Source organism: Hemitrygon akajei, chromosome 3 (assembly GCF_048418815.1).
Source record: "Hemitrygon akajei chromosome 3, sHemAka1.3, whole genome shotgun sequence".
Lineage (NCBI taxonomy): Eukaryota > Metazoa > Chordata > Chondrichthyes > Myliobatiformes > Dasyatidae > Hemitrygon > Hemitrygon akajei.
Genome location: NC_133126.1, coordinates 27118731 through 27144910, shown reverse-complemented (window position 1 = coordinate 27144910; position 26180 = coordinate 27118731). Strand labels below are relative to the sequence as shown.

Below are 26180 nucleotides of genomic sequence, written 5' to 3'. Positions count from 1 at the left end.
TAAAAGAATATTTGAGTTTTGCACTTACTTTGTTTCTCAAACTGGAAAACGTAAATGTTTGTTTCCAGGTTATGAATGATTCTTTTGCAAGTTTAACTTGTTTTTCTTTGCAAGCTATTCATTGAAATCTAATTGGCAGAGATTTTGGATTCAACCCAATTGCATGACAGATCAGTAAATTCTGGTTACTTTGATCTCTGGATAAAACTAAGGAAAACTGGCAGTCAGTGTGTGGGAGTCATCAAACAGGACTCCTTCAAATATTTCCATGTTTCTCATCTGAAAGTATCTGTACCCTGTGACTGGGAATTCTTAAAGAAGTCCTTGCCATAATAGATCTTCTGACTGAAAATTGCTGTCATAGAAACAGCCATTTGGCAAGATCACAGAGTGACAGCCCTTTGGCCCAGCTACTTCATGCTGACCAAGTTCAAAGTTTAAAGTAAAATTTATTATTGAAGTATATGCTACCATATACCAGTTACCATATACTACCTTGAGATTCAATTTCTTGCAGGCATTTACAGAAGAAAGGAGATACAATAGAATTTTATGAAAAACTAAACAAAGACTGAAATAACTAATGTGCAAAAGAAGACACTATAACTAGAAACAATACTGAGACCTGAGTTGTAAAGAGTCCTTGGAAGTGAGTCTGAAGGTCATAGAATCAGCTTAGAGTTGTGCTGAGTGAAGTTATCCAAGCTGGTTCAGGAGCCTGATGGTTGTAGGTTCCTGAAACTGGTGGTGTGGGACCTAAGGCTCCTGTATTTTCTGCCCACTGGTGGTAGTGAGAAGAGCGCATGGTCTGGATGGTGACAGCCTTTGATGATGGATGCCTCTTTCTTGTGGCAGCGTACCATGTAAATGCCTCACTGAGTTAGCCCCATTTGTCTGCATATCCCTTCCTATACATGAACCTGTCCAAAGGTCTCTAAAATGTTGTCATTATAAGAAGCATAGATTTGAGTGCACGGCCTGCACACTTTTCCAAGGGTGGCAATAGGCAAAACTAGTGGACATCCTTTTAAGTTGAGTAAAGTATGGTGGAGATGTTTGGCTCTGATTAGGTGGGCCAAAGGGCTTGTTTCTGTGCTGTAGTGCTCTTTGACTCTGTTAGAGGTAGGTTTTATAGAGAATGGAGGGGTGCCTGGAATGCACTGCTGGGGGTTGGTGGTAGAGGCAGATACATTAGGGACATTTAAGAGTCTTAGATAGGCACAGGAATAGAAAAATGGAAGGTATTGTAGAAGGGAATGGGCTAAGTTGATTGTAGAATAGTGTTAAAAGGTCCGCACCAAAAGGCCTGCTTTGTGCTGTTAAGTTGTATGTTCTGAGTCTCACCCGACTCAGCCCTTCCATGTGTGGTAGCAGAAGGAGCCCATACTGAGGTCCTTCCTCACAGACCCTTTGAGACACAAGATTCAGTGCATCTCTGAGTACATACTCCTGCAGCATGGACTGTGACAATCTGCAGCATTTTTTTTACAGACATCTTGCTCTGCCAGGAGAGCATCAACTTCTCAAAGTTTCTTAGTAAATTTATTATCAAAGTACATATAGTACTGTGCAAAAGTCTTATGCACCCTAGCTAGATATGTGTGCCTAAGACCCTTGCACAGTACTGTATGTGTCATAGAAACAACTGTGAGATTCATTTTCTTGTGGGCATTCACAGGAACAAGAAACACATTAGAAGCAATGAAACACTGCACTCAACAGAACAGACAACCAAAGTGCAAAAGACAATAAACTCTGAAAATACAAAAAGAAAGTGGGGAAAAAAGAAATAATAAATAAATTTGCAAATCATAATTAGAATATGGGATGTGGAGTTCTTGATAGTGAGTTTATGGTTTGTGGGAACCTTTCAATGATGGGGTGAGTGAAGTTATCCCCTCTGGTGCAAGAGACTGATGGTTGAGGCATAATAACTTTTCCTGAACCTGGTAGTGTGGGTCCTGAGGCTCCTGTACCTTCTTTCTGATGGTAGAAGCGAAAAGAGAACATGGCCTGGATGGTGGGTGTCTTTAATGGATGCTGCTCTTCTGTGACAGTGCTTGTCTAGATGTTCTCAATGATAGGATGGGCTTTACCCACAATAGACTGGGTCATCAAATCCACTGCTTTTTGAAGCTTTTACTTTCAAGGGCATTGGTGTTTCCATACCAGGCCATTGATGCAACCAGTGAATATACTCTCCATCACACATCTATAGAAGTTTGTCAGGATTTTAGATGACATGCCAAATCTTCACAAACTTCTAACTGAAGTGCTTTCTTCGTAATGGCATTTGCATGCTGGGCCCAGGACAGATCCTCTGAAATTATAACACTGAGGAATTTAAAGTTGCTGACCCTCTCCACCTCTGATTCCTTGCTGAGGACTGGCTCATGGATCTCCAGTTTCCTCCTTCTAAAGCCAATTAAAAGCTCCTTGATCTTGCTGATGCTGAGAGGTTGTTGTTGTGGCACCACTCAGCCAGGTCTTCAATCTCCTTCCTACGTGTTGATTCATCAGCACCCTTAATTCGGCCTACTACTGTGGTGTTGTCAGCAAACTTAAATATTGCATTAGAGCTGTGCTTAGCCTCACAGTCATTAAGTATAATCAAGCAGAGCATAGGGCTAGTGGTGCACCTGCGCCGACGGAGATCGTGGAGGAGATGTTGCCAATTCGAACTGATTGGGGTCTGCAAGTGAGGGAAAGATGGATCCAGCTGCACAAGGAAGTGTTGAAACCAAGGTCTTGAAGCTTATTGATTAGTTTTGAGAGGATGATAGCATTGATTGCCGAGTTGTAGTCAATGAAGAACATCCTGATGTATGCACCTTTGCAGTCCAGATCTTCCAGGGTTGAGTGAAGAGCCAATGAAATGGCATCTTGCATTGACCTGTATTGACGGAAGGCAAATTGGAATGGATCCAAGTCATTTCCCAGGCAGGAGTTGATACATTTCATCACCAAGCTCTCAAAGCACTTCATCACAGTGGGTATAAGTGCTGCTGGAGGATAGTCATTAAGGCAGGTTACCATGTTCTTCATAGGCACAGGTATCATTGAAACCTGCTTGAAGCAGGTGCTACCTCAGACTGCCAAAGTGGAAGGATGAAGATATCAGCGAGCACTCAGTTGATCAGCACAGGTCTTTAGTTACTCAGCCAGGTACTCCATCTGGACCAGATGATTTTCGTGGATTCACCCTCCTGAGGATGCTGTCATGTGGGCCTCAGTGACTGAAACCACAGGATCGTTGGAAGCTGTGGGAGTTCGTAAAGGTGCCTGCATGTTTTGATGGTCAAAGTGAACATACAAGGCATTGAGATCATCTGGGAGTGAAGCCTTATTGTCTCCTGTGTTGCTTGGCTTCACTTTGTAGGATGTGATAGCATCCAAGCCTTGTCATAGCTGTTGAACATCCTTCAGTGATTCTGGTTTGGTCTCGAGTTGCCACTTTGCATGTGAGATGACTTTCTGGAGATTGTACTGGGACTTTGTATTTTACTTGGTTGCCAGACCTGAATGCCTCCAATCTGGCCCTCAGTAAACTGTGGTTCATCCAGGGCTTGAAAGGCTGTGACATTACTCAACCAGCTGGTGTATCTCGGTCCTGTCTGTTCTCGCATTACATCTGAGATTCTACCACCAAGGTGCTGGGTAGAGGAAATTTCCTGCCTCTTCATTTTATTCTGACTTGGAGTCCTCCCCTCCTTCCTCTCTTTTGGCCATGGCGATGTACCTTCATCCACCTACAGGTGTCAAACCTGCACTCTTGAGAGTAACATCTGCACAGTCCTTCAGAAGATCATAAAATTGCTAGTTCGTTAAGATGGTTGGGAAATACGTTACTTAAAGGGAATTTACAGACTGCAGATTGCGGTGAGAGTAGTTCAGGAGAGGTATATTTGGAAGTTTTGTAAGCTGCCTGCACCGCGTCGCCGTATTTCACCAGTGCTGACTTGCACCTTGATGCTAATAGCCGGAAAGCGTTAAGAAATTTGGAAAGGAAAGTGAGGTTAGAGATGGTGGGGGGTGGTTTCCTAACTCACCAGGTTCATGGTAGCCCTTTCCATCTTATTGTTTACCTGGAATAATCTTTCTCTGCAACTGTAACAATTTATTCAACATTCGGTTTTCCTTCTCACTAGCCAGATATATTTATGTATGTAATGATCTGTCTGCTTGGCAACCAAGTAGTAGGTTTTCCCTGCATCTGGATACTGCTGACAATAATAAATCAATTACCAATTGCCGGGGAAATCTATTATAAAATCACATGTCATAGGAGAAGCATTCAGCCCAACATCTCTGCTTCACCATCCGATCACCATTACTTATTTTGCTTCTCAATCCCTTTCTCCCCCCATATCCTTTGCTACCCTTACTAATCAAGAACCTATCAACCTGTCCTTTAAAATTGGAGGTTGATGGGTTCTTGATTAGTAAGTGTCAAAGGTTATGGGGAGAAAGCAAGAGAATGAGGTTGAGAGGGATAATAAATCAGCTATGATGGAATGTTAAGGAAGACCAAATGGTCTAATGCTGCTCTAATGGTTGAAATAATCCCAATGACTTGGCCTCTACAGATATCTGTAGTAATGAATTATATAGATTCACCACTCTCTAAAGAAATCCCTCCTCGTCTCTGTTCTAAAGGGAAATCCTTCTATTCTAACGCTATGCTTCAATACTTTCATCAACGTCATTATGTGTCGAGTTGTATGTGCCATGACCATGATTGTTCTTGGCAATTCTTTCTGCAGAAGTGGTTTTCACCTCTGCCCTCACCCCATCCCCCCGCCAGCCCACCAGGGATAGAGTCCCCCTGGTCCTCACCTATCACCTACAGATCCAACGTATAATCCTCCGTAACTTCCTCCACCTCCTACGTGATCCCACCACCAGCCACATCTCCCCCCCCCCCCCCCACTCTTGGCTTTCTGCAGGGATCGCTCCCTACGCGACTCCCTTGTCCATTCATCCCCCCCATCCCTCCCCACCGACCTCCCTCCGGGCACTTATCCCTGCAAACGGAAGAAGTGCTACACCTGCCCCCACACTTCTTCCCTCACCACCATCCCAGGCCCCAGACAGTCCTTTCAGGTGAGGCACCACTTCACCTGCGAGTCAACTGGGGTGATATACTGTATCTGGTGCTCCCGATGTGGCCATTTATACATTGGGGAGACCCACCGCAGACTGGGAGACCGTTTCGCCGAACACCGGCGCTCGGTCCTCCAGTAGTGGCGGGATCTCCCTGTGGCCACACACTTCAATTCCACAGACCACTCCCACTGCGACATGTCTGTCCATGGCCTCCTCTACCGTCAAGATGAGGCCACACGCAGGTCGATGGAGCAATACCTTATCTCCCGCCTAGGTAGCCTCCTACCTGCCGGCATGAACATCCAACTCACAGGCCTCCGTTGATACCCTTGCCCCCCCTTACCCCCATCCCTATCTATTATTTCAGTCTGGCTCTCTTTCTCTCTCTTTTCCCCCCTCACTATAATCTCCCCCCAGCCCTACCTTTCTTTCTCTTTTATTTCCCATAATTCTCCACCTTCCCCCTAGCTCATTGCCCTCCAGCCTATCACTTCCCAGCTCTCTACTTCATCCCTCCCCCCACTTCTTATCCCCCCTCGACCATCCCATGTTACTTTACTCCTGATGAAGGGTCTTGGCCCGAAACGTCGTCACTACTTCCTCCCATAGATGCTGTCTGGCCTGCTGAGTTCTGCCAGCATTTTGTGTCTTTATTTATTTCCAGCATCTGCAGATTCACTCGTGTGGTTTGCCATTGCCTTCTTCTGGGCAGTGTCATTACAAGACAGGTGATCCAAGCAGCTATTATCAGTACTCTTCAGAGATTGTCTGCCTGGCGTCAGTGGTCGCATAACCAGGACTTGTGATATGTACCAGCGGCCCCCAAGGCTCCATGTGACCCTGATTGGGGTGGGGGTGCTAAGCAGGTGCTATACCTTGCCCAAGGGTGACTGGCAGGCCAGCAGAGGGAAGGAACACCTTACACTTCCTTTGGCAGAGATGTATCTCCTCCCTGTCACCTATTAAGTACTGTGTCTCATCTTAAAAAATTGAATTATAAATATATTAAGTATTAACATTTGGTTTAACGTCCAATAGTATGGAGAACTTGCTGATCCAACACTAACCAAGACTCCAGTGTGCCATATTATTGGAGGTTTACTGTAATTATTTTTATAGGAAGTTCATTGTTGAGTAAATATAGCCACAGCACAGTTGGGTGTTCTATATACTTTAGAGTCTTTTAATGGATGAGTTCTTAGCCAGTGTCTTGATGGTTGAAACATATCTCTAATACTCCTTTGATAATATTCTAAAATATTGGCCTGGATTCTTCTAAGCAACCAGGAAGGAAGGTTGAAGGAAAGAGTTATGCCAAATATTTATTTGTTGCCTTTTCCTTGAGCAGAGTTCTTGACCACTGCTGTTGCTCTTTAGTCTCTCTTGGTGGTTCTAGTGGTGAATCTGAGGATTAATCTAGACAATAGAACTGATGGTGCTTTGTGTGTACAGTAGGGTAGGGTGGGGTGGGGCTCCCACCAGACTGTACTGACTTGAACTCAGCATGCATGCTCTCATTGATGTTGCTGTGACAGGTTTAAGAAAGTCGGTTTGCAAAGGTCAAATTTCAAACCATTAAACAATTCATGGTACTTGAACACAGACAAAAGGGTTGCATATTACTCGGCTCCAGGAGCAGAGCGCGGACCCTGTTGCACGGAGCAAAGGGCTGGATTCCGGAGGTGAAGAGGGCGTGACTCCACATTACATCAAGGCAGCATTTGACCGAGTATGGCATCAGGGTGTCTTGGTAAAAAGGAAGTTGAAGGACATCAAAGGGTAGGTGCATAAGAAATAGGAGCATATGTAAGCCATAAATTCCCTTGAGCCTGCTTTGCCATTCCCTGATTATTCTCAATTCCTTCCTCGTCCATTAGGCAAAAAATAGAAAAAGAGCATATAACAGGCTCAAGGGCAGATTCTACCCTGCTGTTTTAAGATTATTGAAAAATTCCCTAGTATGATAAGATGAGCTATTGCCCTCACAATCTATCTTGTTTTAAAGAGAGAAAATTAGCTTTACTTGTCACACGTACACCGAAAGGCGCAGTGAAATGCATCACCTGCGTCATTGTTTTCGCAGTGTGCTGGGGCAGCTTGCAAATGTCGCCACACTTGCTGTGCCAGGCTCGCATGCCCAGAGCTTTCTAACTCTAACCAGTACGTCTTTGGAATGTGGGAGGAAACCAGAGCATTTGGAGGAAACTCGAGGAGTGGCGGGAATCAATCATTGCTGACGTTGTAAATCGATTGCACTATCTGCAATGCTGCAGTGTTGCCCATATCCTGCAACTTTTTGTCTACCTGCACTGCACTTTCTCTGTAATTGTTACACCTTATTCTGGTTCTGTTACTGTTTCCCTTCGTTCTACCTTAATGCTCTGTGTAATGATCTGATCTGTATGAACTGGATGCAGGACAACCTTTTCATTGTATCTTGGTACATTTGACAATATAAAGTGATACCAAATTCATATCTGACGTGCTATCTCAGTTACATTTTCCTGCTCAATCTCGGTTTCATTTTCCTGTCAACCTTCACATTCCTTGATGCCCGTAGTAGTCAGAAATCTGCCAAGATCTGTTTTAAATGCACTTGGTCACTGACTTTCCAGTGAAGGGAATTCCCAAGTTTAACCACCTTAAACATAGAGCAAGAAAGGCCATTCGGCCCACCATGTTGTGCCAATCTTGATGTCAGTTTATACTGTCCTCCTCCTGTACATCATCCATTTATCTCCATTCCCTTCATATTTGTGTGTCTGTCTAAAAGCCTTTTAAACTCCACTAATCTTTCGGCTTCCACCGTTATCCCCGGTGAGAGATTGTGAACAGACTTTGTCACAGCTTAGTACTACCCATAATCAAGTTTCTTATGACTGACTAAAGTGATGTGAAATTTGTTGTTTTGCAGCAGCAGTTCAGCACAATAAATAAGTAACAAGTAAATAGGAAGTAAGTAAATAGATAAACAAATTAGAGAAATAAATAAATAGCGCAAAAAAAAGAAATGTGTGGTAGACATCTGATGGCAGAAAAGAAGCTGTTTGTAAAATGTTGACGCTTCGCCTTCATGCTCCTGTGTCCCCTCCATGACGGTAGTGACGGGAAGAGGGCATGTTCCTGATGGTGAGAGTCCTCACAGTGGATGCTGTTTTTAAAGATGGCCTCCATGGTGTGAAGGCTTGTATCCGTGATGGGGCTGCTAAAACCCTCTGCAGGCAATCCCCAGCAATGCCAAAGGAAGAGGAGGAGATGGTGTGTTGCCTGATATTGATCCGTCCAGAATACTACCTGAAGCTCAAAGCCTGCACATTTACCTCATTGCTGCTTGTAGGACTCCAGTACTCACTCTGTATCTGACGTTCAGCATCTTCCATGCTGTGTAAATCCAGGAACCTTCGGAAGTCTGCTTTTAAGAAAGTACATTTTCCGCGCACTAACTGTGATGGATGTTTTTGAGGTCAGGGAGTTTCGACTTGCATCGTTTTGCAAGGTCATTGTTGCTTCTCTGCCTGTGATAATGTTTCATTCAGGCAATTGGTTGCTATGCTGTGAACAATAACAAAACAAGGACTGCAGTATAATGGAGCCTCTATTTTTACAAAACTAAAAAGTTTATTCACTGACAAGATATGCACAATGATGGGGGATTTACAAAATTATTTACAATTTCAAATTAAAATACTGTAACTATCACCTACAAAACACTCAATACCCTGGGAGGGCTGACCCACCACACTTGGAAATCGCTGATAGAGGTCACATGCTCCCTCTCCAAGACACCCGGACATGAATGTAAATCTGGAAGAGGGGAATGTAAATCTGGATTGCCCACTACCTGGACCCGAGGGTGGCAGGAGCAAGCCTACCTGGAGGATCTGAGTAATCTGTTTCTCCTCTGTACTGGGTGACCATATATCAGGAGCATGTACCCATCCAGAGCTTCATTCCATTCATATCGGCTGCACGTGTTGGACAATGACCGCTTAAATCAAGGAGTCATAGACTCACAGAGCATGACAGTCTAGAAACAGGCCATTCAGCCCATCTAATCTATACCAAACTATTATTCTGCCTGGTCCTATCGACCTGCACTTACCCCTCCATACCACTCCTGTCCATGTACTTATCCAAACTTCTCTTAAATGTTGCAATTCGGCCTTCACCCTGCCTTGTGCAGATGGATCGCTGGCAGGTGGTAACAGTGGGCTCCCTCACCTCTGCCCCTCAGCTCAGGGCTGTGTACTGAGCCCCCTCCTGTACTCTCTGCATACCCATGACTGTTGCCACCCACAGCTCCAACCTGCTAATTAAACTTGCTAATGACACTACACTGATTGGCCTAATCTCGAGTAATAACGAGGCAGCCTACAGAAAATAAGTCATCACCCTGACACAGTGGTGTCAAGGAAACAACCTCTCCCTCAATGTCGCAAAAACAAAGGAGTTGGTTGTGGATTACGGGAGGAATGGAGACAGGCTAACCCCTATTGACATCAGTGGATCTGGGGTTGAGAGGGTGAACAGCTTTAAGTTTGTCGGCATCCACATCACCGAGGATCTCACGTGGTCTGTACGTACCGGCTGTGTGGTGAAAAAGGCACAGCAGTGCCTCTTTCACCTGAGACGGTTGAAGAAGTTTGGTACGGCCCCCCCAAATTCCTAGAACTTTCTACAGGAGCACAACTGAGAGCATCCTGACTGGCTGCATCACACTGCCTGGTATGGGAACTGTACTTCCCTCAATCGCAGGACTCTGCAGAGAGTGGTGCGGACAGACCAGCGCATCTGTAGATGTGAACTTCCCACTATTCAGGACATTTACGGAGATGGGTGTGTAAAAAGGGCTTGAAGGATCATTGGGGACCCGAGTCACCCCAACCACAAACTGTTCCAGCTGCTACCATCCGGGAAATGGAAGCACAGCATTGAAGCCAGGATCAACAGGCTCCAGGACAGCTGCTTCTACTAGGCCATCAGACTGATTAATTCACAGAGATACAATTGTATTTCTATGCTATATTGACTGTCCTGTTCTATATACTATTTATTTATTACTAATTACTCATTGCGCATTTAGACGGAGACATAATGTAAAGATTTTTACTCCACGTGTATGTGAAGGGTGTAAGAAATAAATTCATTTCAATCCAACAGTACTGCTGGCAGCTCATTCCACTTTCATACCATTCTCTGAGTGAAGAAGTTTCCCCTCAGGTTTCACTTGCTGAGGAAAATAGTTTACCTTGTGCTCTTAACCTATGACCTCTAGTTTTAGTCTTACCCAACCTCAATGGGGGGAAAAAAACCCTGTTTTCATTTACTCTCAATCTACCCTGCTTGCTATTCCCTCAATATTTTGTATACCTCGATCCAATCTTCCTTCATTCTCCTTTGCTTTAGGAAATAAAGTCCTGACCTATTCAACCTCTCCCTATACCTCAGGTCTTTCCAGTTCTGGCAACATCCTTGTAAATTTACTCTGTTATTGATATCTTTCCTCTAGATAGGTTACCAGAACTACACACAATACTCCAAATTTGGCCTTGCCAATGTCTTATTCAACTTCAACATAGTGAATGCAACACTTTGATTTATGAAGGCCAAATGTGGTAAAAACTCTCTTTACGAGTCCTACAGGCTGTTCTGGGAAAAAGCTACAATAAAACTTCAACAAATCACTATCCCGCGAGACAGAAGTCATGAATGTTCAGCATCTGGCTAACTGGAAGCCTATTTTCCACCCTCCTTTTAAACTCATAGAGGTCCAATTCTCATGCTGTCTTTAAACTGAAGAGCCATCCAGTTCCTGAGCAGGTCAGATAATCAGAGTTTTACTATGGTAGATATCTGAGGGAATACCCCAAGCAAGCACATACTTGCTCAAATGGCTTAAGAAATTTAGCATGTCCCCACTGACCACTGGCAATTCTTATTGACGCCCACTGTAAGCTGCTATCTGGATGCATCATGGCTTGGTGTGGCAACTGCTCTGCCCAGGAGTGCGAGAAGCTGCAGAGAGTTGTGGACACGGCCTAGTACCTCACAGAAATATATCTCCCCTTCATGGACTCTTGTCTGCACTTCTCGCTGCCACAGTAAAGTGACTAGCATAATCAAAGACCCCCCCGCCCCCCCCCCCCCCGGACATTCTCTCTCCTCCCCTCTCCCATTAGGCAGAAGATACAAAAACCTGAAAGCCCATACCACCAGGCTCAAGGGCAGTGCCTGTCTTGCTGTTATAAATCTATTGAATGAGTATGATAAGATGGACTCTTGACCTCACAATCTACTTCATTATGGTCTTGCTCCTTATTGTCTACCTGCAGTACACTTTCTTTGTCACTGTTACACTTTATTCTGAATCTTGTGATTCAACAAACCACTGTTCAATGAATTGATCTGTATGAACGGTATATAAGACAAGTTTCTCACTGTACCTTGGTGACAGAAATAACCCATTTCCAATTCCATTAGCACATTCTTTAGCTTCATCTGTGACTTGTTCATTTTGAGCAGCAGAGAGCAGAGAAGTAGTTTTCAACAGGAATATGCTTAGTAAGCCATTGTATACAAATGGGCCCTGCCATCATGTCCGCAGTTAACTGAAATGTCTGGAGAATCCGTGCCCAGTTTTAGAGTACTTGAACAAAAGAAATATTATTTTGTGAAGGCACTATAGAATGTGATAAAGAGGTTGTTTCTGCTGTGGAAATTGCTTGTCTCCCCCTTGTGTCACCGTGTGATAACTTCACATTATGTCTCAACGGAGAGTTTGAGGTCATTAAGCCATGGTCAATATTGGCCAGATTGATATACTGACTAGAAATTCATTCCTGATAAGCATACTGTAGATCAAGTTGGCAGCCAGAGACTTTTTCCCATGGTGAAATGGCTAATAGAGCGTCTAATTTTAGGGGGATTGGAGGAAAGTTTATGGTGGGTTATCAGAGGTAAGTTTTTCTACACAGAGAATGATGGGTACGTGGAACGTGCTGCCAGGGTTTGGTGGTAGTGGCAGATACATTAGGGATGTTTAAGAAAATCTTAGATAGACATGGATGGTAGAAAAATGCAGGGTTATGTGGGAGGGAAGGGTTAGATCGATCGTGGAGCAGGTTAAAAGGTTAGCACAGCATTGTGGGCTGAAGGGCCTGTACTGTGCTGCAATGTTCTGTTCTGTGTAATCAGGGCATTTTTGCTGTGTGTTTTATTAACAGGAGTGTCTGCAACAGTTGGTGGTAATGACTCTGCCAAATGTACTCATGATTGCTAAAGATCCACTCTCAGGTGAGTTCATTCATTCCTTAAGCAATAATCGACCAGTCTGAGGTCTGATTCAGTTTTCCTTCATCTAACCACGCTTTGTGATTCACCAGGTTGAGCTTAGCAGTCAGTGCTAAGAATCAGGGCCTTTGGTCCACCTATTCCATGCTGAACCGTTACTCTGCCTACTCCCATCAACCTGCACCTGGTCCATCGCCCTCCGTACCCCTCCCATCCACGTACTTATCCAAACTTCGAAGTGTTGAAATGAAACTGGCATCCACTGCTTACATTGGCAGCTCGTTCCACACTCTCACCCTCCTCTGAGTGAAGAAGTTCTACCTCAGGTTCCCTTAAATATTTCATCTTTCACCCTTAACTCATGACCTCTAGTTCCTGACTCATCCTCCCCCCACCACCTTTTCTGGCATCTTCCCCCTCTCTTTCCAGTCCCGATGAAGAGTGTCGACCCAAAACATCAGCTGTTTAGTCATTTCCAGAACTGCTGCCTGACCTGCTGAGTTCCTCCAACATTTTATATGTGTTGCTCAGAGGGAAAAGCCTGTTTCCAGTTACCCTATCTATATTCCTTATAACTTTTCTAAACCTTTATGAAATCTCCCCTCATTCTGCACTCTAGGGAATAAAGTCTTAACTTATCCAAACTTTCCCTCAGGCCCTCAAGTCCAAACAACATAGAGATATGCAGTCATAGAGAGACACAGCACCAAAACAGGCCCTTCAGCCCACCAGCTCTCTGCTGGCCATCAATCACTCAGTCAGAAAATCCTACATTAATCCTATTTTAAAAATTCCCCCTACCTTCTCATCCGCCCCCCCCCCCATTCCGCCACTCGTCTACATGCAGAAAGCAATTTCTAGCTGACCAATCAATCCACACGTCTTTGTGATGTGGGGGTGGGGGGGGGGAATCAGATGATCCAGTGAGAGTCCACATGTCACAGAGAGAGCATACAAATTATCCACATAAGCAGTACCAGAGGCCAGGATAGATCTCTGGTGCTGTGGGAAACTGCAACTTGCCACTTAACCTAGACATAGAGCACTGCAGCACAGAAACAAGCCTTTCAGCCCAGCTTGTCTGTGCCAAACTTTCACTTTGTCCCACACCTGGACCATAGCCCTCCATACAGGTATATGGAGGAATTTAAGGTGGAGGGTTATATGGGAGGCAGGGTTTAAGGGTCGGCACAACATTGTGGTCTGAAGGGCCTGTACTGTACTGTATTGTTCTATGTTCTATACCCCTCTCTCCATGTACTTAAGCAATCTTCTCTTCAATGTTGCAATCAAACCTGCATCCACTGCTACCACTGGCAGCTCATCCCACACTCTTAACACCCTCTCAGTGAAGGAGTTACCCCACAGGTTCAGCATTTCACCTTTCACCCTTGACCCATGAACTCTAGTGCTAGTCTTGCCTAACTGCAATGGAAAAAGCCTGCTTGCATTTACCCGCTCTATACCCTTCAATATTCTGTATACCTTCACTGAGGTGACTTGATAGAGGTGTACAGGAATCATAGGCAAGTTTTTTTTTGTAGTAATCTGTTATGAAAATCAGCAAATGTTCCATCTGTGGAACACGGCATAGGAAAGCCAGCTCTTATCTTCCTGATTCTTTAAGATGGTAAATTATGATTTATGATGCAGTATTTGAATAATTTGGGGCATGATATTAGGCAAACTGTGTTTTGCTTGGAAGGAACAGGTGATTATGGACTTCTGGTTTCCTAAACTCTTCACCTCTTGGGTTTTCTTGCCTGGATGCAACATTCAAGGTTAGATTTATTAATCAGAATTAGTTTATTATCACTGGCACATCTTGAAATTTGGTTTTTATGCGACAGCAGTACAGTACAATACACAAAAAAACTACTATACGTTACAATAAGAAATATATTTTTAAAAAGTAGTGCATAAAGTCTGCAAAATAGTGAGGTGGTGTTCATGGGTTCATGAACGGTTCGGAAATCTAATGGCAGAGGGGACGAAGCTGTTCCCAAAACATTCAGGCTCCTGGTAGCAATGAGAAAAGGACATGTCCTGGATGGTGAGGGTCCTTAATGATGGATGGGGCATAGGATTTGAAAAATGTCCTCAGTGGTGGGGAGGCTAGGGATGGAGTTTTCTGATTTTATAATCCTCTGCAGCCTTTTCTGATCCTGTAGATCTTGGAATAGTTTAAATGTTGGTGCAGTGTTGTGGGCCAAAGAGCCTGTATTGTGCTGTGCTGTTTCATGTTCTATTTTCTAGGCACAAGAAGAGTTGCATGATGGTGGGCGTGAGGCAGTAACTGCAGGTTGCGAGGCCTGAAACACAGGAAATGGCATTACAGAAGCGAGCCAAAGACTGCCTTGACCTTAATTGAAAGATATGCATGTTGCTTGGTCTTTGCAGGAAACTAGTTAACTGCCAGATCTCTTCATTTTTGTTAAACTGTAATGCTGATTTGCTTCCTTTTATTCAATCTTGTTGCAACCTTCATGTGTCGGGCGATGATTTAAAGCTGTTTAATCTATTTGGTGCTGTAGCAATGACTTCTGGTAAACAAATTCTCCCACTTGAAGCCTCTTCAACACTAATGTGTTGGCAGAAGGCTGAGCCTTTCTTTGTTAATGTGGACCTGTGAGGGGAATTTGTTTGAAGGGGTTTATCTTTGAACATACAAGCAAGGCCCTGTTGCTCAATCAGGGACTGAGTGAATCAGAATCAAGTTAAAGGTTAAAGAGTAGCTTTATTTATCACACGTACATCGAAACATACAGTGAAATGCATCTTTTGTGTCAATGACCAACACAATCCAAGCCACAGGTATTGCCAAGCTTCTAGCACTGACATAGCATGCCTGCAACTTACTAACCCTAACCAGACACTTTTGGAATATAGGAGGAAACCGGAGCACCTGGAGGAAACACATGTAGTTATGGGGAGAATGTATGAACTCCTTACAGTCAGTTAAGATCACCCCCCCCCCCCAAACTGGGGCAAGGCCTAAAAACAGCAGCTCGCCAGAGTTATCTGTCTTGAACCAGTCTTTCAAGTTGTCCCCAGGTGTAATCCATCTTCTTGGCATCATTTTCAAGGTCGTGTTGCGAGGTGTTCTTTGGCCAGCCTCTCTTCTGATTTCCCTGGGAATTCCATGCTGCCGCTTGTCTGGTGATGTTGGTACTTGGTGTATCCATCTTCATCTTTTCCCTAATTCTTCATCCGCTGGTAGTTGGTGTGGTCCCTGCCATAGATCAGTGTTGCTGATGACTTCTGGCCAGTGGATCCAGAGGATTTTTCTCAGGCAGCTATTAACTCCTTACAGACAGCCGCAGATTTAAACCTTGGTCTCTGGCACAGTAATGGAGTTATGCTAACCGCTAACCTATTGTGCCGTTCTAATTGTTATCACTGATGATTGTTCTGAAATTAGTGGCTCCAGTACAGTGCAAAACATAACAATTACTGTAAGTTATCAATATATAGGTACGTGGTGCTGAAGAGGAGTAGTGAGGTGGTGTTCACGGACCGTTCAGTAATCTGATGGCAGGGAGGAATAAGCTGTGTCTAAGATGTTGAGTGGGCACCTCCAGGCTCCTGTACCTCCTCCTCGATGGCAGTAATGAGAAGTAATCAGCGGGCCCGTTGCGGCCTGGTTTATTGCAGGGGAAGCGAGGCTGAAAGGAAAAAGAGGCCACTGTTGATTTGAGTTGCAAGGTGGAGTCTGTTGCCATGGTGGAGTGTTTATAGTGTGAGCTACCTCACTCTAGCTGTGAATGTTGCTGTTGGCCTAACATTTTACTTTGACTTGTTTTGTCCAATGCTGGGCGTAGGTGAACCAGTGTGAAATTTTCCATTACTCACTTTGGTAGCTCTCTTAGAATCGTAGCCTTAACTGAGGGCCTACACTTACCAGTGCATCACTGGAGTCAGAATCCGGTGTGTTGTCACTGATAAATGCCGTGATGTTTGTTGTTCTGCAGCAGCAGCAGCACATTGCATTAAAATTTACAATAACATTTCAGAATAAAAAAGGTTGAAAAGGAATTGCGATGTACTGTTCATGGATTCATGCACTGTTCAGAAATCTGATGGCGGAGAGACAGAGTTTGCTTCTAAAATGTTGAGTGTCTCTCTTCAGGCTCCTGTACCTCCTCACTGATGGTAGTAATGAGAGAGGGCATGTCCTGGGTGGTGAGGGTCCTTCATGATGGGTGTTGCTTTCTTGAGGCATTGGTTTTGAAGATGTCCTCAATGGTAGGGAAGCTAGTGGCCACGTGGAGGTTGAGGCTTCAAGTCCCACTCCTGAGAATCGAGCACAAAACCCAGGGTGCAGTGGGGTGAATTTAGGTTTATAAAATCATGAAAGTTATAGACAGAGCATAAGGAGTCTTTTTCCCTGCGCATAAATGCCAAATATTAGAGGGCCTAGCCTCAACTTAGGAGACAGAAAGTTTAAAGTGGACGTGTGAGTAAACTTCTTATGTAGAAAGTGGTGAGTGAAAAGATCCCACAAACAAGTGAAAGACATGATACCAAATCAGGTGATCTGCTTACAGCAATTTTAGTTGTGGGATAAGCATTGGTGGGAGCTCTTCTTTATGAGGGTGTCAGATGATGGAAGAAAAATATCAGCACCAACATCGTGGGCCAAAAGGCCTGTCCTGTGCTGTACTGTTCTAAGTACCGAGTGACTGTTGCCTTTCAGGATGGCTGCCTTTAACATTACTTGTTAAACCAGAGTTCTCCCTTGTGTTTATCCCTCACTGGAAGTAATGTATCAGGTCCATTTGTTTTGTTTCTGGGATGTTTCTCCGCAGATTGTCTGCCACAATCCCAGCATTAAAAGGTTAGTTTTATTTGTCACACATAGTGAAATGTGTCAGTGACTGACTCTGTCTGAGGATGTGCCGGGGGCAGCCTGCAAGTGTCGCTGTGCGTCTGGAGTGTGGGAGGAAACCGGAGCACCCGGAGGAAACCCACACAGTCACGGGGGGAGAACGTGCAAACTCCTCACAGGCAGCAGTGGGAACTGAACCCTGATCGCTGATAGGTGAAGCCGTCGAAACACTTCCATGTCCTCAGGAGGTCAGGAAAAGGTCTTTGGACATGCAGGGTTATAATAATCCTCATTCTCATCCTGTTTCTTTCTATTGTGTGATATCAAAACAATCCTTTCCATCAGAATTCCTTGCTCAGAAATCATGATGGGAGCAAATTGACTATTTACTGTATATCCATCTGATGACTTTTACAAAGCATGCTTAATTGAAAGCTTGTAGCTTCCATTTGCGAAGGGTCTTTTACCGAGGTACTTTCCTCTCCTTCCCCCTTCAGGAAAGAGCATGGATGAAATCAAGAAGGTGCTGTTACTCATGCTGGGCTGTGCTGTGCAGGTAAGTCGCTCTGCTTGGCCTCTTACACCTGGAGCAACGTGACAGCATGGGATTTGTCTCTGGTGTGCTTCTGGGTTCCCAACTGATTCTGTTGAGAGAGGCTGATCCCTCAGAAAGCCTTCTGCAACCTCGGGCTGGGGCTTACAGATTTGTGATGAGAGTGAGTGCAGGGGGGAATAGTTTGTGAGCTTTTCCTTTGCTGGTACACAGAGTTCTGCCATAGTGTACTAGTTACGTTCCAAAGAAACCTCCTGGTACAGGAAGTTGTGTGATAGCAGAACAGACTGTTATAGGCTTCAAAGCACAGGTTTAGTCATCGGGTACTAGAGCATAGCAATGGGTTCCTTGACACATCTATTCCATGCCAATCGGTTTTTCTGTTTAGTCCCATCGACACACACTGGACTACAGCTTCCACACCCCTCCCTCCGATCCATGCACGTCTGTTAAATGATGCACTGGAACCCACATCCACCACTTGCACAGGCAGCTCGTTCCACACTCACACCAACCTCGGAGTGAAGCAGTTCCCCCTCAGGTTCCCCTTAAATATCTCACCTTTCACCCTTAACCCCCTATGACCTCTAGTTCTAGTTTCATCCAACCTCAATGGGAAAAAAACCTGCTTGTATTTGCCCCATCTGTACCCCTCATAATTTTGGATACAAAATTTGAAACAGACTTAAACAGGTTTTCCTGATCAAGAATGTAGCATAGCTCGTGTGGTAATGTTGGAATTGGTTTATTATTGTGACATACTGTATACTGAGGTACAGTGAAAAGCTTGTCTTGCATTCTGTTCATGTAGATTAATTAATTATGCAGTGCATTGAGGTAGAACAAGGTAAAACAGTAACAGAATGCAGAATAAAGTGTCACCGTTACAGAGAAAGTGCAGTGTGGGTTAAACAATAAGATGCAAGGTCACAATGAGGTCAAACGTCCATCACATCGTACTAGCGAGGTAGAAGTTGTCCTTGTGCCTCCTGGTAGGCACTTTCAGTCTTTTGTATGGGAGGGGAAGAAGAGAGAATGTCCGCGGTGGGTGGGGTCTTTGATTATGCTGGCTGCTTTACCACGGCAGTGATTTATTGCTCCCTAGTTGTGTATAACCAATCTGCAATTTGGAAGCATGTGCTATTAGCAGAATCGCCAAAAAAACAGCTTCAAAGGAGAACAAGATCTTGTCATTTGCTTGATACTGAAAAGGATTCTAAGCAAGTAAATCCCAAATGACAGGGCTCTGTGCTAAGTCATGGATTCCTACAATTGTATAAGACAGGAAGAGGCCTTTTGGCCCGTCCTTTCCTGTGGTGGATTTTTGGAAAAGATATTAGACCAGCCCGTACCACTACACAAAGATTGCATATTGCTTTCCTTTAAACTTGCCAGTCCACAGTTCCTCAGCCGCAGTTTTTAAAATAAAGTCTTGACCTCACGGTTTACCTTATTGTGACCTTGCACCTACCTGAACCGCACTTTCTCTGTAACTGTAACGCTTTATCCTGCATTCTGTTATTGTTTACAATGCACAATGTAATGAATTGATCGGTCCGGTGCAAGACAACTATGTCCACTGTGCTTCAGTACATTCAGATTCTGATTCACCTACCACATGAGCATCGAAGCATACAATGAAATATGCTGTTTTCGTCAACAACTGAGGATGTGCTGGGGGCAGCCAGCAATTGTCTCCCCACATTCCATACAGACAGAGGGTAATAACAAACCAACTTGACAATACTCAGACCAAGGAACATACTCACAGAAGGCATATAAAAGCAGGAACAGCAAGCAGTTCCACAATCCAGCACCTGTAGTCTCTTGTCCAAGGGCTGGAGTAGCCACAAGATCCCTTGGGCCTGCATTGTCACTCAAGTGGATCGTGGGTTCACATGAACTTCATTAATCAGCTTATGGTCCAAGTGTGGTCAATGCGACTAGGCAGAAAAACAGTTCGGCATGGACTAGATGGGCCAAAGGGCCTGTTTCTGTGCTGTAGAACTCTGGCGATGACTCTAATTTTCTGGGTTGTTCCCCATATCCCTTGATTATGTTCAAAATTATGTTCACCTTGGCCTTTAAAATGCTTAACAGCTGGGAGTGTTTTGTGCAAGTGTGATTGCCTCGATACAGAAAGGATGTGCAGATTTTTCAAAGGGTGCAGAAGGGATTTTAATGAGTTTATTGTTTTATGAACAAGTACAAGTATGCACAGGAACATTGTAAAAATGACCTGTGGCAGAGTCGCAGGCATCACGTCAGCAGTATTCAGAAGGGAAACATAAATTAATCGTAAGTTATAATTTTTACAAGGAAGTGCAACTAAAACAAAAATCTGTGCATTCGCCCTCCTGGAAGATGTCCAGGGGTCAGCCTGAGAGACTCTGCGGGATGCTGCCTGGATTAGAGGGCATGAGAACAAGGTGAGGGTGGGCAAACTTGTGTTGTTTTGTCTGGAGTGTCGGACACTGAGCAGAGTCCTGAAAGAAGTTTTTAGAATTACGAGGTGAGGATAGTCAGAGATTTTTACAAGGATTGAAATGTTAAGTTCAATAGACTTGTAACAATGGGGTTGAATCTGCCCTTGAACCTAGTGGTATGTGCTTTCAGGCTTTTCTGCCCACGGGGGGGGGGGGGGGGTGGAGGAGAGAGTGGGTGGGATTTGAACAGAAATTACAACAGTTTTAATAAATTATTCTTTTCCCCACCTAACCAAGTGCGAACGAAAGGAAGAATTCATTGAACGGATCAAACAGCTGGACATCACAACTCAGACAGCCATCGTTGCTCACATACAAGAGGTGGGTCTTGACGAGGGCTCTCTGCTGTCAGTTAGATGGTACTCTGATGAATTATACAGTATGTGCCGTTGTTGATGAAATGTGTGCAGTTCTGATTGAAAATTAATTTCCTGACAACACATTACCCATGGGAGTGCCACGGTAGAGTAGCGGTTAGCGTGATGCTATCACAGTTGGAGTTCGGAATTCAATCCCTATGCCGTCTGCAAAAAGTTTGTATGTCCTTCACCTGAGCACACGTGTTTTCTCCCAGTTCCCTCCCACAGAACAAGGACATACTGGTTAATAAGTCATTTAGATTGTCCTGTGATTAGGCAAGGGTTAAATTGGTGTGTTGCTGGGTGGTGTGGCTCATTGGGCCACAAGGGCCTGTTCCGTGCTATATCTTTAAATAAGTTAATTAATTAAATCTACAATTGACCAGAGATGAGGAGATACGAAGCCCAAATCAGAACCATGGTATTCGGTAATCCTTGTGATTAATGCAATACTGGATAATTCCTCCCTTAGTGTTACACAGTAACCTTTTACATTAACCCCTCTGATCCCCCAGCACCTTTATTTGTTTAGGCTGTGGACTTCCAAATCAAAGTTTATTGTCGCATGCACAATTATATGTATGGACAGGTACAATGAAAAACTTCTTAAGCCTGGGAAAAAGACTGGGTGCATTCACCCCTGTGATTTTATACGCCTCTCAGACTCCTTGACTCCAGTGAATAAAGTCCTTGTCTTTCCAGCTTCTCCCTGTACCTCAGTCATTTGAATCCCAACAGCACCCTTGTAAACCCTATTCTACACTCTTTGCCTACAGCAGGGTGACCAAAACTGGACACCTCACCATAGTTCTGCACAACTCCGTCATAACTTCCCAAATTTTACACTTAGTGCCCTGACTTAAGGCGGCCAGCCAGCATGCCAAAATTCTCTGGAGGATGAGGGGAGATTTGATAGAAATATACAACATTATGAAAGGTGTAGATAGCGTAAATGCAAGAAGGCTTTTTCCACTGAGGTTGTGTGTGACTAGAGCTAGAGGTCATGGATTAAGGGTGAAAGTGAAATGGCCTGAAGTGTTCTATGACTCTATGATAACAAATCTGATTAACTTGGATTCAGATTCCTGTTTAGTAGCTTTGTTTGTTTTAAACTATGTTCTTGCAGATCACCCATAACCAGGAGAACGTGTTTGACCTTCAGTGGATGGAACTGACTGAAGTGACTGCAGAAGATTTGGAGAACCTGTCACGATCAATGGTCTTTCATCTGAAGAGGCTTCTTGACGATCGGGATGAGTACTCAGAGGTGAGCACGTGCACACGTTAATCAGAATATTGGAAAATATTTTAACTGCCAGTATATTTGGTCAACGCGGAAAGGACGGGAGGAAGTTGATCGCTCTGAGGCAGAAATTAAGTGAATGTCCATCTTGCTGAAGGTGATAAAGTCAAAGAGATACAGCACAGAAATGGACCCCTCGACCCACTGGGTCTGTGCTGACCCTCAACCACCCATTTACTTAAATCCTACATCCGCTCAAAGAATAGCTGAAAATGTTAGCTTTATTTATTTACCACATGTACATCGAAACGTGCAGAGAAATCCTTTGTGTCCTTGACCATTACAGTCCAAGGATGTGGTCGGGGGCAGCCGGCAAGCATTGCCATGCTTCCAGTTCCCACAGCTCACTAACCCGAATGTGTTTAGAATCCCACACTCTCACTGGTCCATCCCATGATTCTATTACTCATCCCCACACCAGGGGCATTCAACAGCAGCCAACAAGCCTACCAACCCACACATTTAACCACACTTCTTGCTGCCTTGATAAAGCAGCTAGCAAAATCAAAGACCCTTACCACCCCAGACATTCTCTCTTCCCCACTTTCCCATCAGAGAGAAGATACAAAAGCCTGAGAACAAATACCACCAGGTTTATGAATGGCTTCTATCCCACTCTGATAAGGTTATTGAATGGTTCCCTGGTTTGATAAAATGGACTCAGTCCACCCCGTTATGACCTTTCATGTTGTTGGCTACCTGTGCTACATTTGCTCTGTAGCTGTTGCATTTTATTCTGCATTCTGTTTTTGATTCACTGTGTACTGTATCAATGCACAGTTTTAATGAATTGATCTGCACAGTATGCAAGGCAAGCTTTTCTTTAACCTTGGCACATGTCACAATAATAACCCAATTCCATTGGGATGTGGGAGGAGGCCCCACATAGAACATGCAAGCTCCACACAGACGATTCCCAGGGTCATGTTCAAGCACGTGTCTCAAGCTGCACTAAGAAATTCGGTCAAGACCATGATACGCAGGAGCAGAATTAGGCCATTCAGCCCATCGAGTCTGCTCTGCCATTTCAACATGGCTGATTTATTATTCCTCTCAACCCCATTCTCCTGCCTTCTCTCTGTAACCTTTGACACCCTTACAAATAAAGAACCTATCATTTTCCGTTTTAAATATACTCAATAACTTGGCTTCCAAGTTTGTAGCATTAAATTCCACAGATTCACCACTGTCCAGCTAAAGAAATTCCTCCTCGTCTCTTTTTTTAAAAGGATGTCCTTCTATTCTAAGTCTATGCCCTCTGGCCCTAGAATCTCCTGCTATTGGAAGTAACCTCTCTATATCCACTCTGTCTAGGCCTTTCAATATTTACCGTAGATGTCGGATTATAAGCCGCTACTTTTTTCCCACATTTTGAACAGCTTTGAACTCTGCGGCCTTTAATACGGTGCGGCTAATGCATGGTTTTTTTCATGCCGCCAAAAACATTTTGCCTCGTAACAGTAGACCAATAAAATTGATGAGTAGTTCACAGAGGTCCAATGAAATTGTACGATAAATCAAGCGCACTTTCACAATTAAATTATTGTAAATCAGTCATTTGTACTCACCCTCATCAACATGGAAAACACTCGAAGAAAAGCATTGTGCTGCCTTTATGGCAGTTATTTAGTTTATAATATTTTCGCTTAATATTTCGCTTAACATTTTCTAGTTAAAGTTAGAAGTGTTTTAACTATATTTGTTTTCTGTACTACATCGCGAGATGCTATGACGTCACACCCGGTTTCGCCGCGTCTTGTGGGATACCGGTTTGCGATAAACGGGAAGGCGGGGGCGAGCAGCGGAGCGGCATTAGATCTGAGCGAACGCTGCTTTTAAGTTAAAGGCGATCAATAACTTTTCCTGGTAGGCTGCAGTATATATATTTTTTACCAGTCATTAGGAGATATTGGAATGTTGTTCAGTAAAAAAGTATACGCAACGTATATTTAAAAGTAGCCGCGTTACAGGCACGGTTCGAGAAAAAGCATTTGCAATATGTATTTGTTTATGTTACCATATGGATTTAATTAAAAGTTAAAAAATCCTCACGTGTAATATCTTTCTGTGTAAATATCTCATATTACAACGTGGGACACCTGCGGCCGAAAATCCGGTGCGGCCTGTACAAGTAAAAAATTGATTTTCTTTCTAAAATTAGAGCCAGCGGCTTTTAATCAGGTGCGCTCTGTAGTCCGGAATCTACGGTAATAGGTTTCAATGAGATCCCCCCCTCGTTCTTCTAAACTCCAGTGAGTACAGGTCCAGAGCCATGAAACACACCTCATACATTAACCCTTTCATTCCTTGGATCATTCTTGCAAACTTGCTCTAGCTCCCCCCTCCAATGCCAGCACATCCTTTCTTAGATAAGGGGCACAAAACTGTTCACACAGCTGCTTCGAGTTAAAGATACACAGTAACAGGACCTTCCCACCCATTTACACCCACGTGACCAATTAACCTACGAACCCATACATCTTTGGAATGCAGGAGGAAACCCATGTTGTCACATGAGAATTTCACAAACTCCTTGTAGGCAAGGGTGGGAATTGAACCCAATTCACTGACGTCCATGCCGACCTAAATATTTGCACTCGTATCTCAGCACTTCTTGTCATTTGGAGCTATTTTCCAACCTGACTTCATCCAGACTCCTTTCTTCAGAGGAGTTAATCACCTCTGTACATAAATCACCTTCTGCAATCCCTTCCATTGCTTTAGGAATGGAGATCCATTTACAAAGCAGGTGATGGCATGTGGCTATCACACACCACAATCTGTGTCTCTTCCTTCTTGATCTCCGGTAGATTCTGTGCTCAATGTAAATGAGATGAATGGGCAAGCAAGCACCAAGAACAGTGAAGAAGGAGATGAACAATACATAGTAAGGAATTGAAAAGCCACCAGCTAAGCAGAGGTGAAAGAATAACTCTAAAGTAAAGGAGAGGGAGTGGAAGGGGGGGAAGAGAGCGAGAGAACGAATTACAAACACAGGAGATGCTGGCGATCCAGAGTAACACACACAAAATGCCAGAGGAGCTCAGCAGGTCAGGCAGCATCTATGGAGGAATAATCAGTCGATGTTTCAGGCCAAGACCCTTCAGAACTGGCAAGGAATGGGGTAGAAGCCAGAGTAAGAAGATAGTGTTGGGGGATAGGAACGTGTAGAAGCTGGTGTGTGACAGGTGAGACCAGGTGAGTGGAAAGGTGGGTAGGGGAGGGGTTGCAGTGGGAAGCTGGTGTGTGACAGGTGAGACCAGGTGAGTGGAAAGGTGGGTAGGGGAGGGGTTGCAGTGGGAAGCTGGTGTGTGACAGGTGAGACCAGGTGAGTGGAAAGGTGGGTAGGGGAGGGGTTGCAGTGGGAAGCTGGCAGCTGAAAGGTGGAAAAGATAAAGGGCTGAAGAAGAAGGGATCTGATAGAAGTGGAGTTGGGACCATGGGAGAAAGGGAAGGAGGAGGGTCACAAGAGGTGGCCCGGTGATATAAGAGAAGGGGTGAGAGGGGAACCTATTAGGGAGTTGTTTTGCAACAATCTTTTTGCATTGCCTCTCAGTCTGCAGTACTCACCCACTAAACCACTTACAGTTTCTAAAAACAACACCGTGCTTTATAACTCGGCAAGTTATTTCTGCTCCATCGCAGCTCTGAGAGAAGTCAGCCATCTGTGAAGGGAGAGATGAGTTAATGATTCACAAAGCTTTTAAAGAGCAGGGAGTTTGTGACTGGCCGTGTGGTGGTTCCTGCTGAGCCACCGTCAATGGCTGCTCTATATTGGCTTGAGAGTGCTAAGGCATGCTTTGAGGTCAGTAAAGGTGCTATAGATGTGCAAATCTTTCTTTCTGTACACTGCTCCTGACAACATTCACGTCAATGAATATGCTTACGAATATTGAACAGTACAGTGCAGTTCAGGCCCTTTGGTTTTCACGAAGCTTTAGCCTACTCTAAGATCATATCCTTCCATTTTTCTTATATCCATGTGCTTATCTAAGAGTCTCTTAGATGTCCCTAATGTATCTGCATGTGCAAAAAAAAAAAAAAATACCCCTGAGATTCACCTTAAAGTTATGTCCCCTTGTATTAGTTACTTCCTCCCTGGGAAAAAGTCTCCAGCTTTCCACTTGAGGTGTATAAGACGCATCTCATCATGATGATCACCTCTATCAGATCACTTCTCTTGTTTGATCCAATGAGAAAAGCCCTAGTCACTCAACCTATCATAAGATGTTCTCTAATTCAGCCAGCATCCTGG

General features: G+C 44.2%; 1 protein-coding gene across 4 annotated transcripts in view; it reads left to right on the top strand.

Annotated features, from left to right (window-relative positions):
- Positions 1–26180, top strand: part of ccdc88c (coiled-coil domain containing 88C) — a 240256-nt gene that overhangs the window by 93655 nt on the left and 120421 nt on the right. For 2 of the 4 annotated variants that reach the window (XM_073039398.1, XM_073039399.1), the window contains 4 exons: positions 12330–12399; positions 17722–17780; positions 20501–20584; positions 21749–21889. In XM_073039398.1, the coding sequence (XP_072895499.1) occupies positions 12330–12399; positions 17722–17780; positions 20501–20584; positions 21749–21889 (354 nt within the window). Of the gene's footprint in view, positions 1–12329; positions 12400–17721; positions 17781–20500; positions 20585–21748; positions 21890–23650; positions 23792–26180 lie in introns of those variants that run through there. The other 2 variants (XM_073039400.1, XM_073039401.1) reach the window with 2 other exon arrangements.